At 45.3% G+C, this 22,256-nt stretch overlaps 3 protein-coding genes and 1 pseudogene across 3 annotated transcripts; all 4 read left to right on the top strand.

The window, feature by feature from the left end:
• The first annotated feature begins 7,290 nt into the window (after nucleotides 1-7,290).
• LOC147988494 (uncharacterized) lies at nucleotides 7,291-8,223 on the top strand. Its single transcript, XM_087534946.1, has one exon. It carries the CDS (start codon nucleotides 7,291-7,293, stop codon nucleotides 8,221-8,223), a length of 933 nt encoding a protein of 310 aa, XP_087391072.1.
• Nucleotides 8,224-8,241: 18 nt separating this feature from the next.
• Nucleotides 8,242-13,858, top strand: LOC147988495 (uncharacterized). Its single transcript, XM_087534952.1, has 3 exons — nucleotides 8,242-8,356; nucleotides 8,464-8,779; nucleotides 13,702-13,858. Exons 1-3 carry the CDS (start codon nucleotides 8,242-8,244, stop codon nucleotides 13,856-13,858), a joined length of 588 nt encoding a protein of 195 aa, XP_087391078.1.
• A 544-nt stretch (nucleotides 13,859-14,402) lies between these two features.
• Nucleotides 14,403-15,749, top strand: LOC125539471 (flavonol 3-sulfotransferase pseudogene; annotated as a pseudogene).
• A 4,192-nt stretch (nucleotides 15,750-19,941) lies between these two features.
• Nucleotides 19,942-21,451, top strand: LOC125539556 (uncharacterized). Its single transcript, XM_048703078.2, has 2 exons — nucleotides 19,942-20,340; nucleotides 20,460-21,451. Exons 1-2 carry the CDS (start codon nucleotides 20,049-20,051, stop codon nucleotides 21,206-21,208), a joined length of 1,041 nt encoding a protein of 346 aa, XP_048559035.1. The 5' UTR covers nucleotides 19,942-20,048; the 3' UTR covers nucleotides 21,209-21,451.
• The last annotated feature ends 805 nt before the right edge of the window (nucleotides 21,452-22,256 follow it).

Genomic DNA, 22,256 nt, shown 5'->3' on the forward strand with positions numbered 1-22,256 from the left:
AGATGACAAACCCATGCTAGCAGTGGCAATGCGAAACCTAAGAAGTTGTGGGGGTTTTTTTTGCAGGGAAAAAAGGAATTCTCATTACTCAAGGAGGCTTCTCAGCGAGACCTAAGAAGCTGTGGGTTGATATGCACTAAAACCTCCATAACATCAACTTTTAAATAATTATGAACAGGGTAAGAGGTGTTTCCATAAGAACCATGGGTCACCTACCACATAGAATCGCCGGTACGCATCTACCTTGAGGTCGTGCACTAGTTGAATCAACGCCTTCTTGACGGTTACGTATTTACAGCCAGAAGCAGACACGATGTAGCATCACGTCGCTTCTCACAGTTCCTTGTCCTAACTTTCTGATTTCAGTAAAAAAAAATTGAATACATAACAAAAGGAAAAAATGGAAAGCAGAAAACCAGTGGAGAAACCCGAAGAAAATAATAATAAATAAAACCAGAATGAACCGACCGAAAAAGTGAAGGGGCGCAAAACGGAGAGCTCCTAGTTGACGCTCGTTAGCGTTGAGCAGCCGAGCTTTCGCGCAGGGCGCGCCATCTGAATGGGACGGCCCATTCGGTGGCGAGCAGTTATTAAAATGCCAACAATTGATGCTTGGTTGAGGGAGCTCACAAACCCTACATTACAGAGTATGTGTTAGTTACCAGTTGAGCTGCCAAGGGTTGGTCATTAATAGGCCACGCAAATATTTAAGAACTAAACGCAGCGGCAGAAAAAATATATTGAAAATTTTGACCATTGAACATTTTGTGTTATACCCTGAATTATTTTTAAATACATATTGAACATTTTGTGATATACATTGAACATTTTTGTAATGCATGTTCAACAATTTCATAATATATGATGAACATTTTCTTAAATACGGTGAACATTTTGTAAGCAGGTGAACTTTTTATATAACACGCATAAAAAACAACAAAAAATATACAAAAAAAGTGAAAGGGCGCAAAACGAGCAAAGGCATCGCGCAATGAACAGCTAATGGGCCGGCCTGTCGTCGTCCGCCCATAGGTGATTCCTATTAGGAATCGGTACAGGCGAAACATAGTCCCGGAGGAACCCAGCGCCCACGGCGTCACCCATATGGGCCAGGCCCAGGAATGCTCCCTGGCCCCGGCTCGCTCCCTTATTTTTTTTTTCTCCCCTTTCTTTGACATCAAAGTACTCTTTATTGCAAGGTGATCACTGTACTATCTTTTACAAGAGCATCAATAATTTCTACGGGTGGATCTTCCATCCACTCCGCACATACCTTACTTCTAGCTAGTTTGGCTAAATTATGTGCAACACAATTTCTCTCTTATTTTTTCACAGTATGTGCTGTTGTTTTAGAAGAAGAAAAAAAACATCTGGTTTGCTTCAGCACACACTGCTGTTTTTGAAAAAACCGTCCGGTTTTAAGTTCATGAAATTAAAAAAATCATAAATTTGCAACAAAAAAAATACGAATTTGGAAGTTCATGAATTTGAAAAAACTTCTTGGATTTTGGAAAAAAAAAGTTTGCAAATTTGGAAAAGGTTCATCGATTTTAAGAAAACCAGACTGGAAGCTTCGCAAAACCAAGGATGAACTACCCCTAGAGACCTCTTAATGGGCTGGCCGATAGAACATCGATGGAGGAAGGGGGTGTGCATCGTGAACATGACCCCCAAAGAAAATGCAAGAGAAGCGGCTGGGCAACGCGCGCGACCCCTTCTAGTACATAACTAAGTATGATTTAGAGGAGGAAAAGCAACAGCAAGAGGAAGATCAGTTTAGGAGAAGACCCTACACACACTAACAACAATGTCTCTGAAACTCTGTACACGATCGTGTTGCCTTTAAACTTCTAATGACCCGTCCCTTCCTAGTCTGCTAAATTCCATGAAATTAGCATATTTGGTTTATCATAAAATTGCCGTGTTCACTAATTCTGTCTTTGATCGTTTAAGGGTTTCCATTGTCTCTTGTAAACATATGCTCCATGTCAATTTTATGGTCATGGATTTGTGCAACTTTTTTCCCTGGAAAGAATCATATCTGTTGTAAAAGTTCATCACAAACATAATAAAAATTACATCAAGATTTCAAGACCACCAAACAATCACTACTCCCGCTAGGAAAAGCCACAAACGTGCAATTGTCGCTGCTCCCCCACCGGGGCCAGCTTGACCTTGTCGATGATAACCGAGAAGTCTTCGTGCACATGCCCCTAAGGACCAGCGTCCTGAAGCCATAGTCGTCGCCGTTGAACCCTTGCATAGATCTGACTAAGACACCCAATCTCGCCACACCTCACCACCCCCAAAGAGACAGCAGGAATCTACGCCAATCTATGCCGAATTTGTGCAACTTATGGGCCACATGACTGGCTTTGTTCTTATTAGTACAGCATCAAAACACATTGAGCTAGTTACAAGCTCAAAAAGCTGTAACAAAGGAAAAAAGCTAAAAGAGAAAACATTCAGGCTCCATATCAGTGTCATGGTACTTCAGTGCACTAATACTATGAATCACTAACTCCATTTGTTTAGCAAAGTGACACTGCTACGGAGAATCTGTGTATTCAATTATTTGCTATTTCTACAACATTGATTCAAATGGCATTATCAAAATTTCATCAGTAAACATTCGCCTCACCGGCTGACCATAGAAAAGTGCAAGGAAAAAAGAGTAAGAAACTCTACACAAGACCTAGCCTCTATTAAACTTGCCTTGTGCCAACTATGGTCACACGAGTGTCTGTCATATCTACATCCACACACCCTCAGCATAAAACACAGCAGGATATAAAATATTACACCCTAGAACATTTCGCACATAACTTGATACCATTCAAAGAAGAGGAAAAACAGTAACAACAACAGAGAGGTAAGATGAAAACAAGGATTATTCACATCAATGTCTCTGAAGACTTTGTATTTACATGTTCCATTCATGATCATGTTGCTTCTAAACTTTTACTGACCCCTTGAGTAAAAAAGAAGATCCTTCTTAATCTGCTAAATTCCATAATATTGTCATCTATGGATTCATAAAGACTGATGCGCCACATGACTGAATTTGTTTTTATTATTTCTGCTGCAAGGCAGATGAGTTCAAAGTAAAAGCTAAAAAATATTGCAATAAAGGCAAAAGCTTAGAATTAGAAGTATAGCACTCAGGTTCCATATCCGTGCTTCATGGTAGTTTACTCCACTGGTATACTGATCATTAGCTCCATTTTGTCCAGCAAACTGACAAAACAACAAGGAATCTGTGTATTTCAGTTATTTGATATTTCTACAACAATGGCTCAAATGGCATTATCAAAATTTCATTAGGAGACATTGGCCTGACCGGCTGACCATACAAAAATTAAGAAAAAAAGAGTAAGAAACTCTACACAAGACTTGGCTTCTATTAAATTACGGTCAGCTTGTCAGTGCACGAAAAAGGCAGAAGAAACTCTCATGTCTGCGCCCTTCATCATATGCCAGGTGTACGGCCAATATTTTGTAGGTGACTGCTAAGTTAGATGCAGCTCGTCCGCCTCGATCTGGACACTCACCAAACAAATCTCCTAGTACACCTGACAACTCTTTTAACATGGGAGCATTGTTTACCAGGAAGGATAGTACTGTGGCCTGTCGGTGTTGCAGCATTTCATCTCAGCTTAATTCTCTCGCTGTTTGTTAACTGCAATTGCACACAAAACCAAATAAGATTCAGGAAAGAGGAGAAGCAACACCTAAAGGAAGATCCTCTGTTCTGTTCTGTTCTGTTCATGGTTGTGTCACTTCTAAGCTTTTACTGATCCAATATTAGTCTGCTAAATCTAACTAAATCGCCACCCTTTGTCTACCATGAAATTGCCATGCTCGTGGATTCCGTCTTCACTCATTTTGCGGCAAGGTTGGATTCGCCTTTGCATTTCCTCGGGTCAATAAGTACAAAAATAATATTAAAAACCTGTAAAAAGGGAGTGGCTAAAAAATATCATTCAGGTTCCATATATCTGTGTCATGGTGTTTGCAGCACTGATACTATGGATAAGCGATCCAATTTATCCAGAAAAGTAACACAGCTCCAAAAAGAAGTCTGTGTGTTCAGTTATTTGCTGTTTCTACAACAATGGCTAAAATGGTGTTATAATAATAAAATAAAAACATCAGGAGACGTTGGCCTGACAGGCTGACCATAAGAAAGGTGTATGAGAATAAAAAGACAGGCTGACTATAAGAAAGGTGTATGAGAATAAAATGGAACTCTACGACAAGACTTGGCTTCTGTTAAAGCTGACTTGTGCCAAGCCTAGTCAATGCCAGTGCAGGAAGAAGGCAAAGGAAAAGACCTCATGGCCGCACCCTTCATCCTATGCCAAATGTATGAAGAATAATTTGGTCTCACCAGAATAACTACAGGTCCCCATAAAAAAATAACTACTGGTCAGACCAGTGTCCATTGTTCTTTGACCAAGTCCAAATGATACGAGTCTGTAGATTAACTAACCAAGCATGGCCTACATTGGTTAGATCACCAAGCTGAAGACTCATGATCAAAGAACTAGATGATCAGGTTTATATTGACTAAGGAGAAATCAACCAGTGCCATTATAATTTTTGTCTTGGATAAGATAGGTTTCAGTCCTAACGAAACTATGGAGGTAAAAAGAGTTTACTTGAAGACCGAGCATGGTTATACCTTCAACATCAAATTATACAATGCAGACACATACACCTATTTTGAATGCAAAACTTGGCAAGCACTATGCAAGGCTTATGCATTTGAGCCTGATATGGTTATCACCTTTGATATTCGTCCGGAAGATGATATTGAAGGTAATAGAGACATCTGAGTCGATGTGCAGACGCCTCCAGTTCTACCATTATGTGAGTTTCTCAACCATATTTATGTCTTCGATATGAGATTATTTGAACCAGTTGAATAATTAATAGATCTCAATTTATATTGACAGCTTACTTCCAATCAAGCAAACATGTTCGGCGCTTGGTAGACAGGACCGTCCACTGTCCCGGGGTTGAACTAAACTGCGAGGAGATAAGTCATTATGTTTCATGGCTTGAGGATCTTGATGCTGTCAAGACAAATTTCTTTCCTGCACTTAGAAATGTTAGTACTCAAAACGTGCGACCAATAGTGTTCGTACTGAACTACGGTCACATATATTTAGGAAAGATGATAAGATTTCTACTATTTCTCCTCAGTGCATTTTTTGCATACATTATTTTTTAAGCTAAACTTCATTCTAAGTATTTTACTATACGATGTTCTTCAACAGGGACTCCCGATGAATGTTGTGCCTGATTGAATCGAGACTAAAGGTACCATGAATATTGTTAGCTTACGGCCAAGATATCCTACAATGCACTTTAGTGCATTCAGGATTTCTAATAGCGAGGAATGCTTAATAGTAAAAGACTGGAGCAAAATTGTGAACGATCACAGAGTACTAGGGGGCAGCAATCAGAAGCGCAACCCATGATTAGGAGACAGGTTCATCTGCATGCTCCAATATGATGAATCAGCAAAGCTATACATGTTCTATGCTATTTTACCTGAGAGAGAGCAGCAGGAGTGATTAATTAGCTAGTTCATGCTCTTAGTACTTGTCCTCTCATGTCCGTGTTCTTCGTCCTGAACTTAATCTCAAAGAGTGATTTGCTTTTGTGGTGTTATGAACGCTTATAATATCATTACCATGTTGAACTCGATGATACCTTTGCTATGAAAACCGTTGGTGATGATATATATGATGCAAGAGTTTTTATATTAATTAATATGATGATGATGATGAGTTATTATATCATTTATGAAAGAAATTGCATATTAGTTTCAACTGGATGGATTCTAGCTAAGTGATCAAGTATATGCCATATCCATATTACCTCGATCACTTAAGTAGGTGATCAAGTATATGCCATATCCATATTACCTCGATCACTTAAGTAGGTGATCAAGTATATATAATATGGATATGACATATACTTGATGACTTAGCTAGGATCCACACGCATCCAGTCAAACTAATCACCTAATGATTTAACAACTCATTATAATGTAAAAAAATCACTAAATTAAATTGAAAACACAAAATTAAATTAAAAATAAAAAATAAAATCAAAACACACCAAAACATTTAGTACCGGTTGGTGTTACTAACCGGTACTAATGTCCTACGCGCCCACGGAGCTGGCTCGTGCCACGTGGTTGCCCTTTAGCACCGGATCGTGCTGAACCGGTACTAAAGGGGGGGCCTTTAGTGCCTACAATTTAGTGCCGGTTACCGAACCGGCACTAAAGGCCCTTACGAACCGGTGCTATTGCCCGGTTCTGCACTAGTGCATCATTCCTCCCCCATGGCCTGGTGAGTTGGGTATGCATCTTCATGTTGATTCAACTCTTAAGGCTAGCTTGATGGATTTCCGTTTGCGCCGTCGGAGGGTGCATGATTATGTTGGTTCGATTGAACGTCCGTCTGGTTCGATTACTGATGCACCTGTTCAGGATTTGGTGATGGAGATGAGGGTTCTCCCTCTTGACCCCCAGTGTAATAAGAAGTGTGTGGCTGCTTCTGCAGTTGGCGAGACCTCGTCGGAGGATTTCTCCGGCGAGGGGCTCAGTCATAATTTGAATTCCAGCCCCAACCCAGAAGCGACGTCTCCCTGCCGTCCCCACCTAGTGAACCCAACTTTGCCTGGACCCACGCTCAAAATACGTGTTGTTGGGGAGAAAGCGGATAAGGCGAGGGGATTGCGTAAAGACGAATCCCTAGAAACGTAGAGGAGCACTTTGGCCAGCTCTGGCTCATCCCCTCTCCCCCCTGCCGCCGCCTCCCTAGAAACCCTACCCAACAATCGCAAGACCCCCGAAAGACCGAATTCCTTTGCTGGATCCGAAGAGACCTGGTCGAGAACAAGTCCTTTTCGGTTGCGGATTGTTTTCCTGCAGTCCATCGTACGTTTGATCCACCTCCAAAACAAATCAAGGTTGTCCGTGAGGGGATTGGCCCTGGTTCTATCTCTTTCGCGAAGGCTGTTAAGCGAGGGGTGAGGATGTCAGATCGCCGTGTCGGGGGGTGTAGCAATCCGACTGGTCCGGCCAAGGGGACGGGGCAGAAGCCTGCTGCATTCGCCGGGCGGAAGCCAGCTGCGCCTGCGACAAAGGATCAGGCCCCTGCCCCCAAGCCCACCAGATCCACAGCCTCGACTGTTGGATCTGCTCAGGTACAACCGTCCCAGTCTGTAGAGGTTGAAGTGGAGCAAGTCCTTGATCCTAGGTATAAAGACATGATATGTTTTAATTGTGGTGGACCGGGACACTATGTTGGAAATTGTGTGAAGCCGAAAGCCTGCTTTATCTGTCAGCAGAACCACAACGTAAACAATTGTGCAGCGTGGTCTAAGATTCAACCTACTGCTGCCTTTTTTGGTAGTGGAGCTCAAGGCCTTGGTTTTTACCATGTGGATGTACCTGTTGCAAATGAGTCCAAGTGGTTAAACTTCCAGAATTGTGCGGTGGTCAACATCCTGAAAGGAGAAGTGAATTGTGCCAAACTTATGGAATTACTATCTGCTACTTTCTGTAAGACTAAGCATTTGCCTTGGCAAATCAGAGGGCTCTCCAATAAGACCTTTTTGGTAAGGTTCCCTCCTTGGAAGAAAGTGGAAGATCTTATTGAATTGCCTGGGTTCTCCCTGCCACAGGATGTCAATGTGACACTAACTGAATGGAAGGGTGGATGTGAACATTTTGGTGAGTTGATTGAAGCCTGGGTACTGATTGAAGGGATTCCCCCAAAGTGGTGCACTTGGAAAGTATTTGCCCAAATTGCTTCATTGTTTGGGGTGCTTACAGATGTGGATTGGAATGGAATGTTCAGAACTTTCTTTGAGAATGTCAGAGTTAAGATAGCCTGCAGAGATCCAACCAAGATTCCTTTTGAGAGACTAATTGAGATGAAGAAGAAGCTGTTTCTACTTGACTTCACTGTTGAGGGCTTTGAACAAACAAGTGGGGTTGATACTGTCATTGATGTAGATGGGGATGAAGATGATTTTGAGGAAGATGAGAGAGCTGAGGAAGATCAGACAGGAAGATGGGATGGAACACGGGGTGAACATGCTTCTGATGGATCAGGGGGTGGTGACTTAGTTATTGATGAACTTGACAAAGCCAATTTCTCAGCCAAACAAAAATCCTCAAACAAGTCTGGTGCTTAGATGGTGGTGGTTGCACCCATGGGAGATGGAATAGATGTTGATCAGGAGGAATTTATTCTAAAATGTGCTTTGACAGCTGGTGGCCTTGATGGTTCATCTTCTCATGGACATGAACCTGAACCTGATTGTGTGGGTAATCCTACAGATCAAACCATGAATACTGTTGGGGAAAAAGAATGGGATATTATCCACAAAAACCCCTCTCCAACTAAGGAAGATACTATACACATGACTCCTGAGAGGAATACTATGAGGATCTATTGAGATCAGTGGATATATATGACTCTGAAAATGAGGAAACCAAAGAAGAAGAGTTGGGGGTTCTCCCTCCTGAGGCTGTCCAAATGCTACAAAGTGAAACTTGGAGGAGGTCCTTGCTGGAATCACTTACTCAATCCAAGTGTGAAGAGGCTGGTCATGAGAACAAGACAAGATGGGGGCCTGTTGTAGCACAAAGACCTGCTACTAGAGGCCATGGCAATGTTAACATCATGGAGAAAGTTGCAGCATACAAGAGGAAGAAAAACCTGGAAATCCCACCCACATTCAAAGGTAAATCCTTCTCTACTATGGATAAAATCATCCTTACTAATCAAATGAGTCAAATGAACCTGATGATTGGGGGGATGACACTCAAAAGAATCTTACCATTGATGAGATGATAGCTATGGAGAAAGAGATATGTTTGGTGTTTGCCAACAATAACCCTGAAATTGTGCTTCCTGACAACTTTGATATTGATTCTAATGACTTAGTTAGTACACCTAAAGGCGCCCCCCTGGAGTCAGTGGGCACTGCTGATACTCCCAGGGGAACACCCATTGTTCTAACTAAAGTTAAGACTTGTGGCTTGTCCCACCCTTTCAAAATTAATTAGTTATGATAGGTCTTATCTAGAACATTAGAGGTCTAGGGCAACATGGAAAAATACAGTGCCTTTGTGATACCATTGCCAAATCTGATCCTGATTTCATTGGTTTTCAAGAAACTAAGAGGGAGATTATTTCTGAGGGTTTCCTCAAGACTATTGATAAATTTGATAATTTTGTGTGGCATTTCTTGCCAGCTGAAAATACTGCTGGAGGGATACTTGTGGGTTTTAAGAAAATGTGTTTTGAAGTAGTTGGTTTTATTAACCAAAAATTCTCTATAATTGCTACTGTTAAAAATAAATCAGATGGCTTTGTATGGCAGATGGTGTTGGTGTATGGGTCTGCCTACCCTGAATTTAAGATAGACTTTATTGCTGAACTACATGATACTTTATCTAATGCTTCTTATCCTATCATGATATGTGGAGATTTCAATTTGGTTAGGAATGAAAAGGAGAAGAGTAGTGGTTTGGTGAATCAACAGACTGTATTTTTGTTTAATGATTGTATCAATAGATGGGCATTGATGGAGATTTCTATCTCCAATAGGGTGTTTACCTGGTCTAACAACCAGGTTTCTCCTGCGTTTGCTGTGCTAGATAGAGTATTCATTTCTGTGAATTGGAACACCCACTTTCCTTTCTCCACTTCGGTAGCTCTTCATAGGGTGGGAAGTGATCACACTCCTCTGGTCCTGGACACTGGTGCTAGAGCCCCAAACACCCCTAAACCTTTTAGGTTTGAGAAGTGGTGGCTCTCCCAACCAGACTTTCATCAAATGATGGTGGAAGTCTGGAACTCTGTGTCTTCATCCAAATCCTCAACTGATAATTGGATGCTTAAAACTAGAAGTCTCAGGAAAAAAACTAAAGGATGGAGTATTAATAGAGAGGCAGCTCTAAAGAAAAAGAAGAGGGCACTCCTTATGGAGTTTGACATATTAGATGTCATGTCTGAAACCCACCAATTATCTGCTGCTGACTATGACAAAATGAAAGAGATTAAGAAAGAATTGGATGAAGTGTAGAAAAAAGAGGAAACTGCTCTTTGGCAGAGATCTAGAGATTGAAAAATTCTAGAAGGGGATAGGAATAATGCTTATTTCCAAGCCCTGGCTAATCACAGACACAGGAAGAACCATCTTTCTAAGCTGAATAGTCCTGATGGTGTGGTCACTTCGACCAAGGAGATGCTTGAGGTGGCCACCTCTTTTTATAAAGAATTGTTTGCTTTTGGACCAAAACCTGATATCCATTCGGATGCTAACTTCTGGTCTGAGGATGAAATGGTTAGTAATGATGAGAGAGAGCAGCTAGAGAGGCCTTTTTCTGAGGAGGAAATCAAACAAGCTGTGATGAGTTCATATGCTAGTGGTGCCCCTGGCCCTGATGGCCTATCCTTTCTGTTTTACCAAACCTTCTGGGACCTGATTAAAAAAGACTATGTGGATGGTTAGAGACTTTGAGAGTGGTATCCTTGACATTTATAAGCTGAACCATGCCATTATTACCCTTATTCCTAAAATCCCTATGGCTAGAGATATGAAAAATTTCAGGCCTATTAGCCTTAGTAATTGTGTTGTTAAGATTTTCTCTAAAGCTATGACCACTAGGGTTTCTCCCTTGTGTGACAAGCTTATTTCCTCTAACCAAACTGCATTTATTAAAGGTAGATTCATTCTGGAGAGTGTGGTTATGGCTCATGAGGTCATTCATGAAGTTCATAGGTCTGGATGTGCTGCTTGATTCTTAAACTAGACTATGAGAAAGCATATGATAGAGTTAGTTGGGAATTTTTGAAAGAGATGCTTCTATCTAGAGGCTTTGGTAATAAATGGGTGGATTGGGCTATGTCTACCATCCGTCAAGGGACTTTCCAAGTTAGGATTAATGACTCTAATGGTCCCCAGTTCTCTGGGGAAAAGGCTTGAAACAGGGTGATCCTCACTCGCCCCTTCTGTTCAATTTAGTTGCTAATGTGTTCTCTAAAATGCTTCATAAGGCTACCAATAATGGTTTAATTCGTGGACTTCTACTACATGCTTTTCCAGGTGCTGTGATCAGCCTACAGTATGCTGATGACACCATCTTATTCTTGGATAATTCATTGGAATATGCCAAGAATTTGAAATGGATTCTCTCCTGCTTTGAAAGTCTGTCTGGCTTGAAGATTAATTTCCATAAAAGTGATCTTCATGCTATTAACATCTCTGAGCAGCTATCTAATGATTTTGCACAGGTTTTCTGCTGCCAACTTGGGGATTTCCCCTTTAAGTATTTAGGTGTCCCCCTTCACTTTAAAAAGTTGAGAAGGGAGGACCTTCAACCCATTATTGATAGGATCATCAAAAACATCTCTGGTTGGCTAGGGAGATTTCTCTCTTATAGAGGAAAATTGATTTTGCTTATCACCTGCATTGCTAGTATTCCTGCCTGCCTAATGTCTATTGTGAAATTTCCCAAATGGGCGATTGATATGATCACTTCTCAAATGTCTCATTTCTTCTGGGGGAACATGGGGGATACTCATAAATATCACCTTGCTAACTGGGGTTTGATTTCCAGAAAGAAAGAGTTTGGGGGTATGGGGGTTCCCAACCTAAGAGGTTGTTTGGATAAGAAGAATATACAAAACCCGATCTCTATAAACTGGGAAACGGCTCTAACAGAATAAAATCTTGTTTGGATCTCCTAACTAACCTGTGGATATAGCAAACTTGGTTCTCCATAACCCAGGATTTTGCGTTTATGGAAAAACGACTATTAGTCGTTTTTGCAAAAACGCGATTAACATATACCTGTTCCTCGGTATCGTTGACCTCAGGTTCATCCTCGTATGCGTTGCCGGCGGGTCGACGAGACGTCGGCTAGCTCCTGCATATGCTACCACAAGTGCTCAGAGACACAGACGGCGGACACCCAGACTTGATTCGTCGACCGTGTGCTCAAAGGCTGCGGCTGGGTTAGCGGTCGCCGATCAGGTCCTGCCGCTGCCATAGCTACAGCGCCTCCGGCCGACGAGGCCCAAGATGTTAAGGAGTCCATGAACACAGAGGTCCCTCGATGTGGCAGTCAAGGAGTACGGTTGACACGCATGAAGACACAACCTCTTTCTGGCTCATGGACGTCGTCAACAACGACGTCGAGCTTCCCGGTATGGATGAGGAACGACAAGAGGATGAAATTGATTCCTCGTCGTGGTGAGCTCCATCAGTGGACATGACCAACAACGCCTCGTTGGACTTAGTCGTGCCAGACAATGCCGCCACGACGGGCATTGAGCTTGGCAGCTACTTCGCTTTCAATACGAAAATATGTGGCCGCACCATGCTCGTCTGCCATGTCTGTGTGCTCAGCTTGGCTGCGTCCAGCGCCACATCTGCCTCGTACGGGCGTGCCCCATGGCCCATGCATAGCTGCAACTGCAGCCTGCGAACGAATCATGTGCTCATGTGCTAGGTCTCGCCACCATCGTGCTCGGAGCGGGACGAGAGAAGCGCAGTCCGTAGAAGGCGACCAGCGAAGAGAGGCAACTGCGTACGAGGCAACCCAAACAAAGAATTGCTTAATCTCGTTTTTCTATTTTTTTTCCCATCCAAACAAGAAATTATATAGACCGACCGTAACTGAAACGATAGCGAAAACCGGTTTTCCTAAAAATTCTCTAAAACCCCGTTTTCTATAATCTCACAACTAATTCTTAGTATCCAAACAAAGCCTAAGGGAATTTAACATGGCCCTTTTGGCCTCTTGGGGAAAAAGATTTTATAATGACAGGGATAGTGATTGGAAGAAGATATTGGTATATAAATATAACACTGCTAGCCCTAATTTCTTTAACACCAGGGTGACCCTTGGATCTCCATTTATGAAAAGTTTATCTTGGGCTCTTACAGCTACTAAGAACTTTTATAGATGGATCCCTGGAGATGGTAAAAGCATTGCCTTTTGGCATGACATTTGGACCGGAGATTGCTCTTTAAAAACTGCATTTTGGGACCTATATAAAATCTGCCAACAGCAAGATTCTACCCTTGTGCATGTCTGGGTGAATGGTGAGCTGCGATTAACCTTTAGGAGGTGTGTCACAGAAAACACCTTAGTGAGATGGGAGGAACTTATCAAAATTGTTGAACCTGTCTGTCTGTCTGGCTCTCCAGATCAGCCTGTCTGGATGTTGGATTCTTCTAACAAGTACTCGGTTAAATCCTTTTATAAGCTAATTAACTTTGGAGGGATTTCTTCTGTCATTAAAGATGATATATGGAAGATCAAAGTGCCACCTAATATACATGTTTTTCTCTGGTTAATATACTATAACAAGAGCCTAACTAGAGATAACTTGGCCAAACGCAGGCATGTAGATGACATGTCTTGTGTCTTCTGCAGCGAACCTGAAACTATCCAGCATCTATCTTTGATTGCATTGTTGCTAAAAATGTCTGGAATCTAGTTGCTGATATTTTTAAGGTTGATGTTCCTAATTCATTTGCTCTGCTGACTTCCTTCTGGAAGAGAAGAAAACACCTTGAAGCTTTAAACATCGTTACTGCTGCTACCTTGTGGAGCTTATGGCGTTTTCGAAATGACTTTGTTTTCCAGGGGCGAAGATGGCGAAGTATACGATGTGTTTTGGACCTGTTGGGGGCAACAATCAAACAATGGAAAATACTATGCTCAGAAGCTCAGGGTGCGCTACTCCTCCGATGTTTAAGGCTACTGGACCACCGAAGAGGGGAATTGCTTAAGATTGCTTGGAGATAAATGCTATTTTTAAGGACATCGCTGGGCCATGTTCTGCTAGTTTACAATTCTTAGCTTTGATCTTAAGTAAGCTGGCATGTTGCTCCCCTGGCTATGTCTCTTGGCTTGAAGTACCTAAAAACTTGTAATAGGGCAGTCTAAAACCTTGTTTCTTATCTGTGGCAGCTACTCTCCGGTTGCCGCCGAGCGCTGTTAACAGTCTATGTTTGATTGACGTTTGCCTTGGCTTTCTATAAAGTTGGGGTAGGGAGAAAACCCCTTTTGTTTCAAAAAAAAAAGATGCTGCCAAACACCATTAAAATTAATTCGTCTTCTAAGCTGGTTAGAATTGTCAACGTACTTAAATTGTTAATAAGACTGATGTGCAAGTTTTCAACCTTGTTCACGATAATTATCATTTGTATTGGATCTTTTTATCTATACTTGCCTTGGCCCTCTTATACCCAAATTCTGGCTCTGCTATACGACGACCTCGACGTGAAAGATCAGATCGGCCGGCCGGCGCCTAGTAGTACTCGCCAAATGAATCCTGAAATTTTTTGCAAGCGACGGGCAACCGGCCGAAGGAATCTCCCGGCTTAGATAATTATAAACCAGACAGCCCAGAGCACTAGCTCAGTGGAGCGGGAGTAGTGATTATCTCCAACCAAACCATTTGCTCATGGCTGCTCCTCCTAGCGCGTCCATCCTCGTCGGCCCGGTCCCGTTCAAGGACGTCGTCGGCGACGACGACGACAACGGAGCCGCCCCACCGGGCGAGTACGACGACATCGTCTCCGCCCTGCCGACCAGCACAACGATCGGCTTGCGTCACTACCACGGCGCCTGGGTCAGCGAGTGGAGGGTCCGGGGTGTCATCTCCGCCCAGCGACGCTTCGTCCCGCGCCCCGGCGACATGCTCCTGGGCAGCCCGCCCAAGTGCGGCACCACGTGGCTCAAGGCGCTGTCCTTCGCTGTCATGGCGCGCGACGCGTACCCGCCCGGTGCCGACGGGCACCCGCTCCGCCGCCTCAACCCGCACGACTGCGTCCCCTTCATGGACGAGCTGTTCAGCGCCGGGCAGCAGGCCAAGCTGGACGCGTTGCCGTCGCCGAGGCTCATGAACACGCACATGCACCACTCCCTTCTCCCGGCCTCCGTCGCCGACAACCCCGCCTGCAAGATCGTCTATGTCTGCAGGGAGCCCAAGGACATGGTGGTCTCGATGTGGCACTTCCTCCGCGGCGCCTGGCGGTTCACCTTCGCTGAGCTATTTGAGTGGGCTTGCGAGGGGAAGACGCCCAACGGGCCGGTATGGGAGCACATCCTCGGGTACTGGAGGGCGAGCAGGGCCGCGCCGGAGAGGGTCATGTTCCTGAGGTACGAGGAGATGCTCGCGGATCCCATCGGCCACGTCCGGGAGCTGGCGCGGTTCCTCGGGCGGCCCTTCTCGGCCGCCGACGAGGCGGCGGGGCTGCCGGCGAGCGTCGTGGAGCTGTGCAGCTTCGAAGCTCTGAGAGGCGTGAGCGCCCGGAGCGCGGGGTCTTGCAGCGGCTCGCGCGTCGAGTTCTCGCACCAGTCCTACTTCAGGAAAGGGGCGGTGGGGGACTGGACCAACCACATGACGGCAGACATGGCGCGCCGCTTCGACGCCATTGTTGAGGACAAGCTCCGTGGGTCGGGTCTCGCTTTCAACTGACTCATCGTTCCCCAACTTTGAGCCGAGGTTGGACTTGAAAACGAGCATTTGGACGGCTTACTTTCAATAAACATTGTGTATGTTTTATATTTCAATAGCACATAATTGAGTTGGTGAAGGTAGTTCGACTGTCACTCCACCAAAGGTAACTTGTACAAATCCTATTAAAACAAGCAACTTACAAACAGTGGGGCATCTCCTCGTTATTTTTCACTATTCTATTCTAGAGCAAAACAAAACATATAAGTTGTGGCTAGATCTCAGTCGACTCAAACTTAACGAAGTCTCAGTCAAATGACAGAACATATAGAAAAAGAAAAAAAAATTTAAAAGAAAATTTTACACGGATCTTCATGTAAGATCTAACGAATATAGCATCGACTGAGACTTCATTAAGCCTCGGTCAATTGAAATTTAACAATTCCAAAATATATATGCCATGTGTTCTTCGCGGAGCTGGCTACACTGACTCCCAGGAGGCAAGTTAAGGAGCTACTGTAGTCCCTCGTGCAAAACAAGGGAGACAAGACAAAGGCGCCGTAGCAGTACTGTGGATCGAAAATTGTTGATGGCTACTGTAGATATCCATGTTGTGTTGGGGGGACTTTTTTACTGTTTTGACCCATGCATTAAGAAAAGATTCTCATGATTTGACCTTTGTTTGGATTTTTTTTGGATGTGAACCTCTTTGGTCTTCGGCGTCTGGCCATGACCCACCTGTTGGTCAGTTTGGTTGATCATCCACGCGGCAAAGGGCAAACGTCAGAAGCTTGGCATCTAGGTCCGAAAGGTATGGTCGTGTACGAGTAACAACACGAATCAAACACGTAAGTGCGTAATTTTGGAATTAAGATAAACAAGAAGTGTTGTTGCCAAACCAGCGAGATCACTTGATGAAGAACACACAAAGAGAGAGAGAAAGAGATTTACATCGCCTAACTTCGCGGCTGATACGCAATTCCAAGTCCGCTAACACAAGCGTTTCTGACCCACATGCGTCAACTAGGCCCAATCGGAAAGTAACACCGACTTATAAGAGGCCTTGGGCCCTCTCCCCTAAAAGACTACCCTGATAGGAAGAGACACTCCGCAAGTCGTGTTCTGTCTCCCCTCACAACTGATGTGGGACTAAACCCAACACCGACTTTTCTGTTATTCATTCCTATGAAACAAACTGGTTATCCACGTATGCCACGCCATCCCACATGGCTGCTTCCTGTGTGCCATGCTAACGAATAAATCAAAAAAGAAGAAAGGAACGTGCATGCGGCACTTCCAGCCTAGCTACGTGCATGTGGACGTCACATCCACCAAAACCACCATGCAAACATTATTGACAGAAAAACAAAGTCTAACTAGCCAAACTATGGATCCCGCTCAATTCATCTGATTGCTTTCAACCTCGATCAACCCACTTTTAATTTCGTTTACAATCTGTACTCTTATTTCTTTGTTGCAATAATCACTTCCAAACACAAAGTGCATTAATCCTCATAAGATTGAACTGAACTAACACACACAACTCTCTCTTGGAGATCATTCATGTAAACATGGACAATAGAAGATTAATAGATTGGAGAGTATATATGTATATAAATGATGCAGCAAATAACTCATATGAATGGATGAATAAAACATGTGCAATTTGTTCATAAAGTGGAAATTCATCACACCGCAACAAAGACGCCTTAAAAATGACATCAGATGAAGCATAATCATGTAGGCTAGCTCATGTAATATAGTGAAGAAAAAGGTTGATATTGCCACCTAGCTGCTCCTATGGACCCATAGTCCAAAGGAGGACTGCTCACACATGAAGATGGGGGCGGCAAGGTTGATATAGATGGTTGTCATGAGGAATTCCTCCTCCGGCAGAGTACCGAGAAAAGGCCTCCATATTGGGTCGTGATGGAACAAAGAGGTGTGGCAGTGGAAAATCCTCGATCATTATTTTAAGGGTTTTTGGGAGTATATAATGGCGGCTGAAGAAATAGGTGCTGGAGGTGGCCCATCCGCTGCAACCCTAGGTTATGTGGTGGGACCATGTAAGGCCCATGGGAGAGGCTCTTTACTGTCACACATGCCATTGGCTTCGTCTCGTCTCGAAACTTCCAGAAAAAGTTTCCTGATTTTATTGGTCCCCAAAAACTGGTTTTCCAGAAAAGTCCAAAAACAGGGGCAAAATTGGCACTTGGCACTGAATTAATAGGTTAGTCAAGAAAAATAATAAAATTTGATATCAAAACTATTCCATTATGATATAATTATAGCATGAAGCAAACAAAAATTATAGATACATATCATGCACCCCTCTGGATTTTCTATACATACATCGCCAATGTTCATTACTATCGGATCCGGGTGAAAACCTTGTGCTCGGCTTGATGCCAAGACCGGCGTTGGTGGCACGCTGTGGTGTCATTGCCTTCTTGAAGGCATCGCCGTGGAGAAGCTCTAGACCTCTATCCGCTACCTCCGGGGGAAACCCTAGATCAGTTGATCGGATGCCGGCGGTGCGTTGGTGTCGTTTCCTCCTTGGGGGCGTCATTCTTGGAGGCGTACACGGGTTCGAGGGACCAGCGGGTGCCTTTTTTGGTGGAGCGGTACTTCATCCTTCACATTGATGACGGCGGATCTCGGCAGCGTGGTGCAGTGGAGACTCGGCGCCCGATGCGTGGTGATGGACTCGCGCAGGTGGAGGTAGTTGTCTGGTGTCAAGGTGGCGTCGATGGCGGCGTGGCCTGATAAGGTAGAAGCCTCAATATCTGCTCTGAAGATGGACCTGTGGAAGATGGCGGCGACGACACATGTGAGTGTGTCAGACCAGTTTATGCCCCAGACCCGGTATGTGGCTCGGCTGGGGCTTCTGGCTTTTGATGATAAGCTTAGATGAGTATACCGGGTATTTGGCCCAGGTAGCACCCCTTCATCATATGGATAGGAATAGTGGCATATGTTGCCAAGATGGCGAATTCAGGCATTTTGTTGTGATACTTTGTAAGGTCCTCGTGAATAATTAATAAAGTGGCCGTATACATCTCCCAAATGCAGAGGCCGGGGATCATCCTCTTTTTCTAAAAAAAAAATCTAAATACTCCAGGCTGCTAAAATGATAACCTCCACGAATAAAGGAACTCCTAGTTTCGATTTGGTGGCCGCAAAAGGCTTCAAGGCTTGGAGAATTTAGAGTTTATCATGGCATAAAAATTCTAGCACATAGCAGCAAAAGGTACTGAAACAATAATGATCGTATGTACTCCCTTCGTAAACTAATATAAAAGTATTTAGATCATTATTTTAGTAATCTAAATACTCTTATATTAGTTTACAGAGGAAGTACTAGCCTACTAGCCAGCTACGAGAAAAGTTGCTGCAAGGTTCCCTTCACTAGGCACTCCATAGTCGCAGAATCGTAGGAAGGCGTGGAAAAGTTTTTCATGTGCAACAGTCTCTTTGTATACTATCATGAAGGAGTTGCATGTCTGCGTGTCGACGCCTACGCGGTGCAACCGTGTACTGCGCGTCAGGCAGTACTGCCTCGCCGGCCGGCGGTGGCGCCACGCGGTGCCAAGATTAGTTAACTCCCTAGCTCGCCGCGTCAACGCATTGACAAGCCCCGGTCTTTACGCCATGTAGGAGCACGTAACATGCATACTCCTATGCGCCGCTAGTCTCGCCGTAATTCCACGCGGTACAACCTCTACGTCGGCAAAAGGTGATCAAGTGACGACGACGCGAGACCAAGGAGGAAGAAAGAAGATGGCTGAGTCGACTAGTGGAACGGACCGACAGCTTGGACGGTAGCTAGTAGCCTACTAGTGCATATACAAAATACAAAAATCTACTACATACATGCTTTGCATTGCACTGCGTGCATGTTATGTACGTGCGGGCGACGCCATTGACCATCCTAGAGTTATCCACGTAGGAGCGTAATTCACCAAGCAATGGAGCGATTTTTGCATTACCTATGTAGGGTTGCTTAGCAGGGAGAAATGGGGAAAATGCACGGTCTTCATAGGTTCCTATTTTTTCACGTCGAAGCATGTACATTTGACTCTCAACTGGCTTGGCACTCGATTGATGCAAGTGTGCATGCAATAATTACTCTGTGTTATATATGCACACCACGTTCGGTAGCTTAGCGGGGAGAAATGCAGCTACTTCCTGATCGGTCACCTGGCTAGCTCTACAACCTGATCACCTGTGACTTAATAAAACTTATGCAAGTGTGCATGCAATAATGACCGTCTCGTGGTCGTGGTGCACCCATGCACGCACGCTTCGCAGGTAAGAAAAGCCAGCCCCATTGCTGGCCCGGCACGTACCCTCCGGCAGCTTTGCCTCTAGGTCAACTCCCCTAGCTAATTCATGGCGCCCAGGCCCAGCCGCTATAAGACACACACCCTAGTACCACCACCACCACAACAACGACAACCATCAAGAGCTAGCCAAAGAAACACATCAATCCAGCATCCAACAAGTCACTAGCTTGTCGAGCCGCAGCTAGCAATGGCGGTGCGGTGGCCGTCGACCGCCGTGGCCGCGTGCGCGATCGGCGCGAGCCTCCTAGTCCTGTGCACGCTCATGGCGTCGTCGGCGTCCGCCCAGGCGCCGCCGCCACAGGTGCGTACGGTGCCCAAGGGCAGCAACCTGGTGGTGATCAAGCCGGGGGGCGGGAAGCGCAACAGCAAGTTCACCTGCACCGACACCAAGAAGAAGCGGCCCGGGTGCGAGGCCACCTGCCCCAGCCGCTGCCCCAAAGAGTGCCTCGTCCTCTGCCCATCCTGCATGACCTTCTGCCGTACGTAGTTTATACAGCATGGCTATTATTACTTGATGAATTGAGTGTAATTTTTGTAGTGCACTTATACATGCATATGCTAATCTTCCTGCATGCATGATGCACTTTTTTGCATGCAGTGTGTGACTTCTACGCGGGGGCGTCGTGCGGCGACCCGCGCTTCACCGGCGGCGACGGCAACAACTTCTACTTCCACGGCAAGAAGAACCAGGACTTCTGCATCCTCTCCGACGACGACCTCCACATCAACGCGCACTTCATCGGCAACCACAACCCCGCGACGAGCCGCGACTTCACCTGGATCCAGGCCGTGGGTGTCATGTTCGCCCACCACCGCCTCCACCTCGGCGCCGTCCGTTCCACCCGGTGGGACTCCGACGTCGACCACCTTGACATCGCCTTCGACGACGAGCGCGTAGATCTGGCTCCCGCCGACGGCGCGCGCTGGTCGTCCACCTCCGTGCCAGGCCTCTCCATCACCCGCACGGCGCAGGCCAACAACGTCGTCGTCGAGCTCAAAGGGGTGTTCCGGATCGTGGCCAATGCCGTGCCCATCACCGCCGAGGAGTCAAAGGTGCACAGCTATGGCGTCACCGCCGACGACTGCCTCGCGCACCTCGACCTCGGGTTCAAGTTCCAGGCCCTCTCCGACGACGTCCACGGCGTGCTCGGCCAGACCTACCGCTCCGACTACGTCAACAAGCTCAACGTCACCTCGAAGATGCCCGTCATGAGCGGCACCGCCGACTACGTCTCCTCGGCCCTGTTCGCCTCGGACTGCGCCGTCACGAGGTTCGGCCGCCCCGCCGCGGCAACAGCACGCACCGCCGGCGGCATCGCCATGGTCACGGACGCCAAGTACGTGTAGGCCACCGAAGAGTCAACCAGCCAGTACTTGCGTGCTAGCGTATGTGCTGCGTCTGGCGTCAACCTTCAACTAAAGTAACGTGCACTAGCGATCTCTACGTATCTGATCTGCTAAGTAATGTTTGTTAAAGTATTTTGTCATGGATTGACCATCCTGACGATTAATTTGTTGGTATATATATGTAAGTGGATATGTATTGTTTTGACAATAATTAATTAAAAAATGAGAAATAAGTTCGAAGTCTATATATAGTAAAGTAAGCCATCATGCATATGGAATGTATACTGCCTATTGTCTTTTCTTTCCAAATTGCTAAAATGCATATATTCAAAATGTTTTACATAGTACAACTAATTCATTCGGGCGTGTTAGAGTTGTGTCGAATATTGTGTACAAGGTAGGTTACAGTTAGACTAGGAGTTGTATTGTGTTTACATAAGATGTGGAGTCGTATCCTAATAGGACACTTGTATCCTAGGCCTCTCATATATAGCGGGGGTAGACACACGATGTAACCTATGCCAACATAATAGCACAGGCACGCAAGGGGGAGCCGGCGGCGTGTGCCGACGCTCGGCTGGCCGGTGTGCGGTATTGTGACGGTGTCACGGGAAGGAGCGTCCGTAGTCAAGCCCCAGGGATGTAGCCATGTCGGTGAACCTCGTTAACAAATCTCAGTGTCGTGTTCGTGTGATTGCTTGATCCTCGAATGATCAACGGTATGCCTCGGATTTATTCTAACAAGTGGTATCAGAGCTAGGTTGTTCGGAAGTTGTAGATTGTTGATCAACGAGGATGAAGAAGAAACAGGCGCGTGGTGGATGCGTCAGCGGTGGCGAGTTGCAAAGGGCGTCGGATCAACAGAAGGCTCGTATACGTGTACAACGGCACGCGCGCGGGGATGTGCGGCGATCGATCGGATGGATGGATCGGGCGAGCATCAAGCAGCGCGTACGTGCTGGTGGGATCGCTGGCGGCTGGTGCGTGCAGCAGTGGAAGCCTAGGCGAGGCCCAAGGCGGTGCAGCAGGGCAGAGCGCTTGGCGCAGT

Source organism: Triticum urartu, chromosome 1A (assembly GCF_056163025.1).
Source record: "Triticum urartu cultivar PI428250 chromosome 1A, HENAU_Tu73, whole genome shotgun sequence".
NCBI lineage: Eukaryota > Viridiplantae > Streptophyta > Magnoliopsida > Poales > Poaceae > Triticum > Triticum urartu.

What these genes read in the sequence shown, in the direction of transcription:
- LOC125539556 (XM_048703078.2), top strand. Translation starts at nt 20,049, where the DNA reads ATGGCGGTGCGGTGGCCGTCGACCGCCGTGGCCGCGTGCGCGATCGGC. An exon ending in ATCCTGCATGACCTTCTGCC is followed by an intron (nt 20,341 to 20,459) that starts GTACGTAGTTTA and finishes TTTTGCATGCAG; the next exon opens with TGTGTGACTTCTACGCGGGG.
- LOC147988495 (XM_087534952.1), top strand. Translation starts at nt 8,242, where the DNA reads ATGGGAGATGGAATAGATGTTGATCAGGAGGAATTTATTCTAAAATGT. An exon ending in ACCTGAACCTGATTGTGTGG is followed by an intron (nt 8,357 to 8,463) that starts GTAATCCTACAG and finishes ATGACTCCTGAG; the next exon opens with AGGAATACTATGAGGATCTA. An exon ending in CCACCCACATTCAAAGGTAA is followed by an intron (nt 8,780 to 13,701) that starts ATCCTTCTCTAC and finishes TTTCCAGGGGCG; the next exon opens with AAGATGGCGAAGTATACGAT.
- LOC147988494 (XM_087534946.1), top strand. Translation starts at nt 7,291, where the DNA reads ATGATATGTTTTAATTGTGGTGGACCGGGACACTATGTTGGAAATTGT.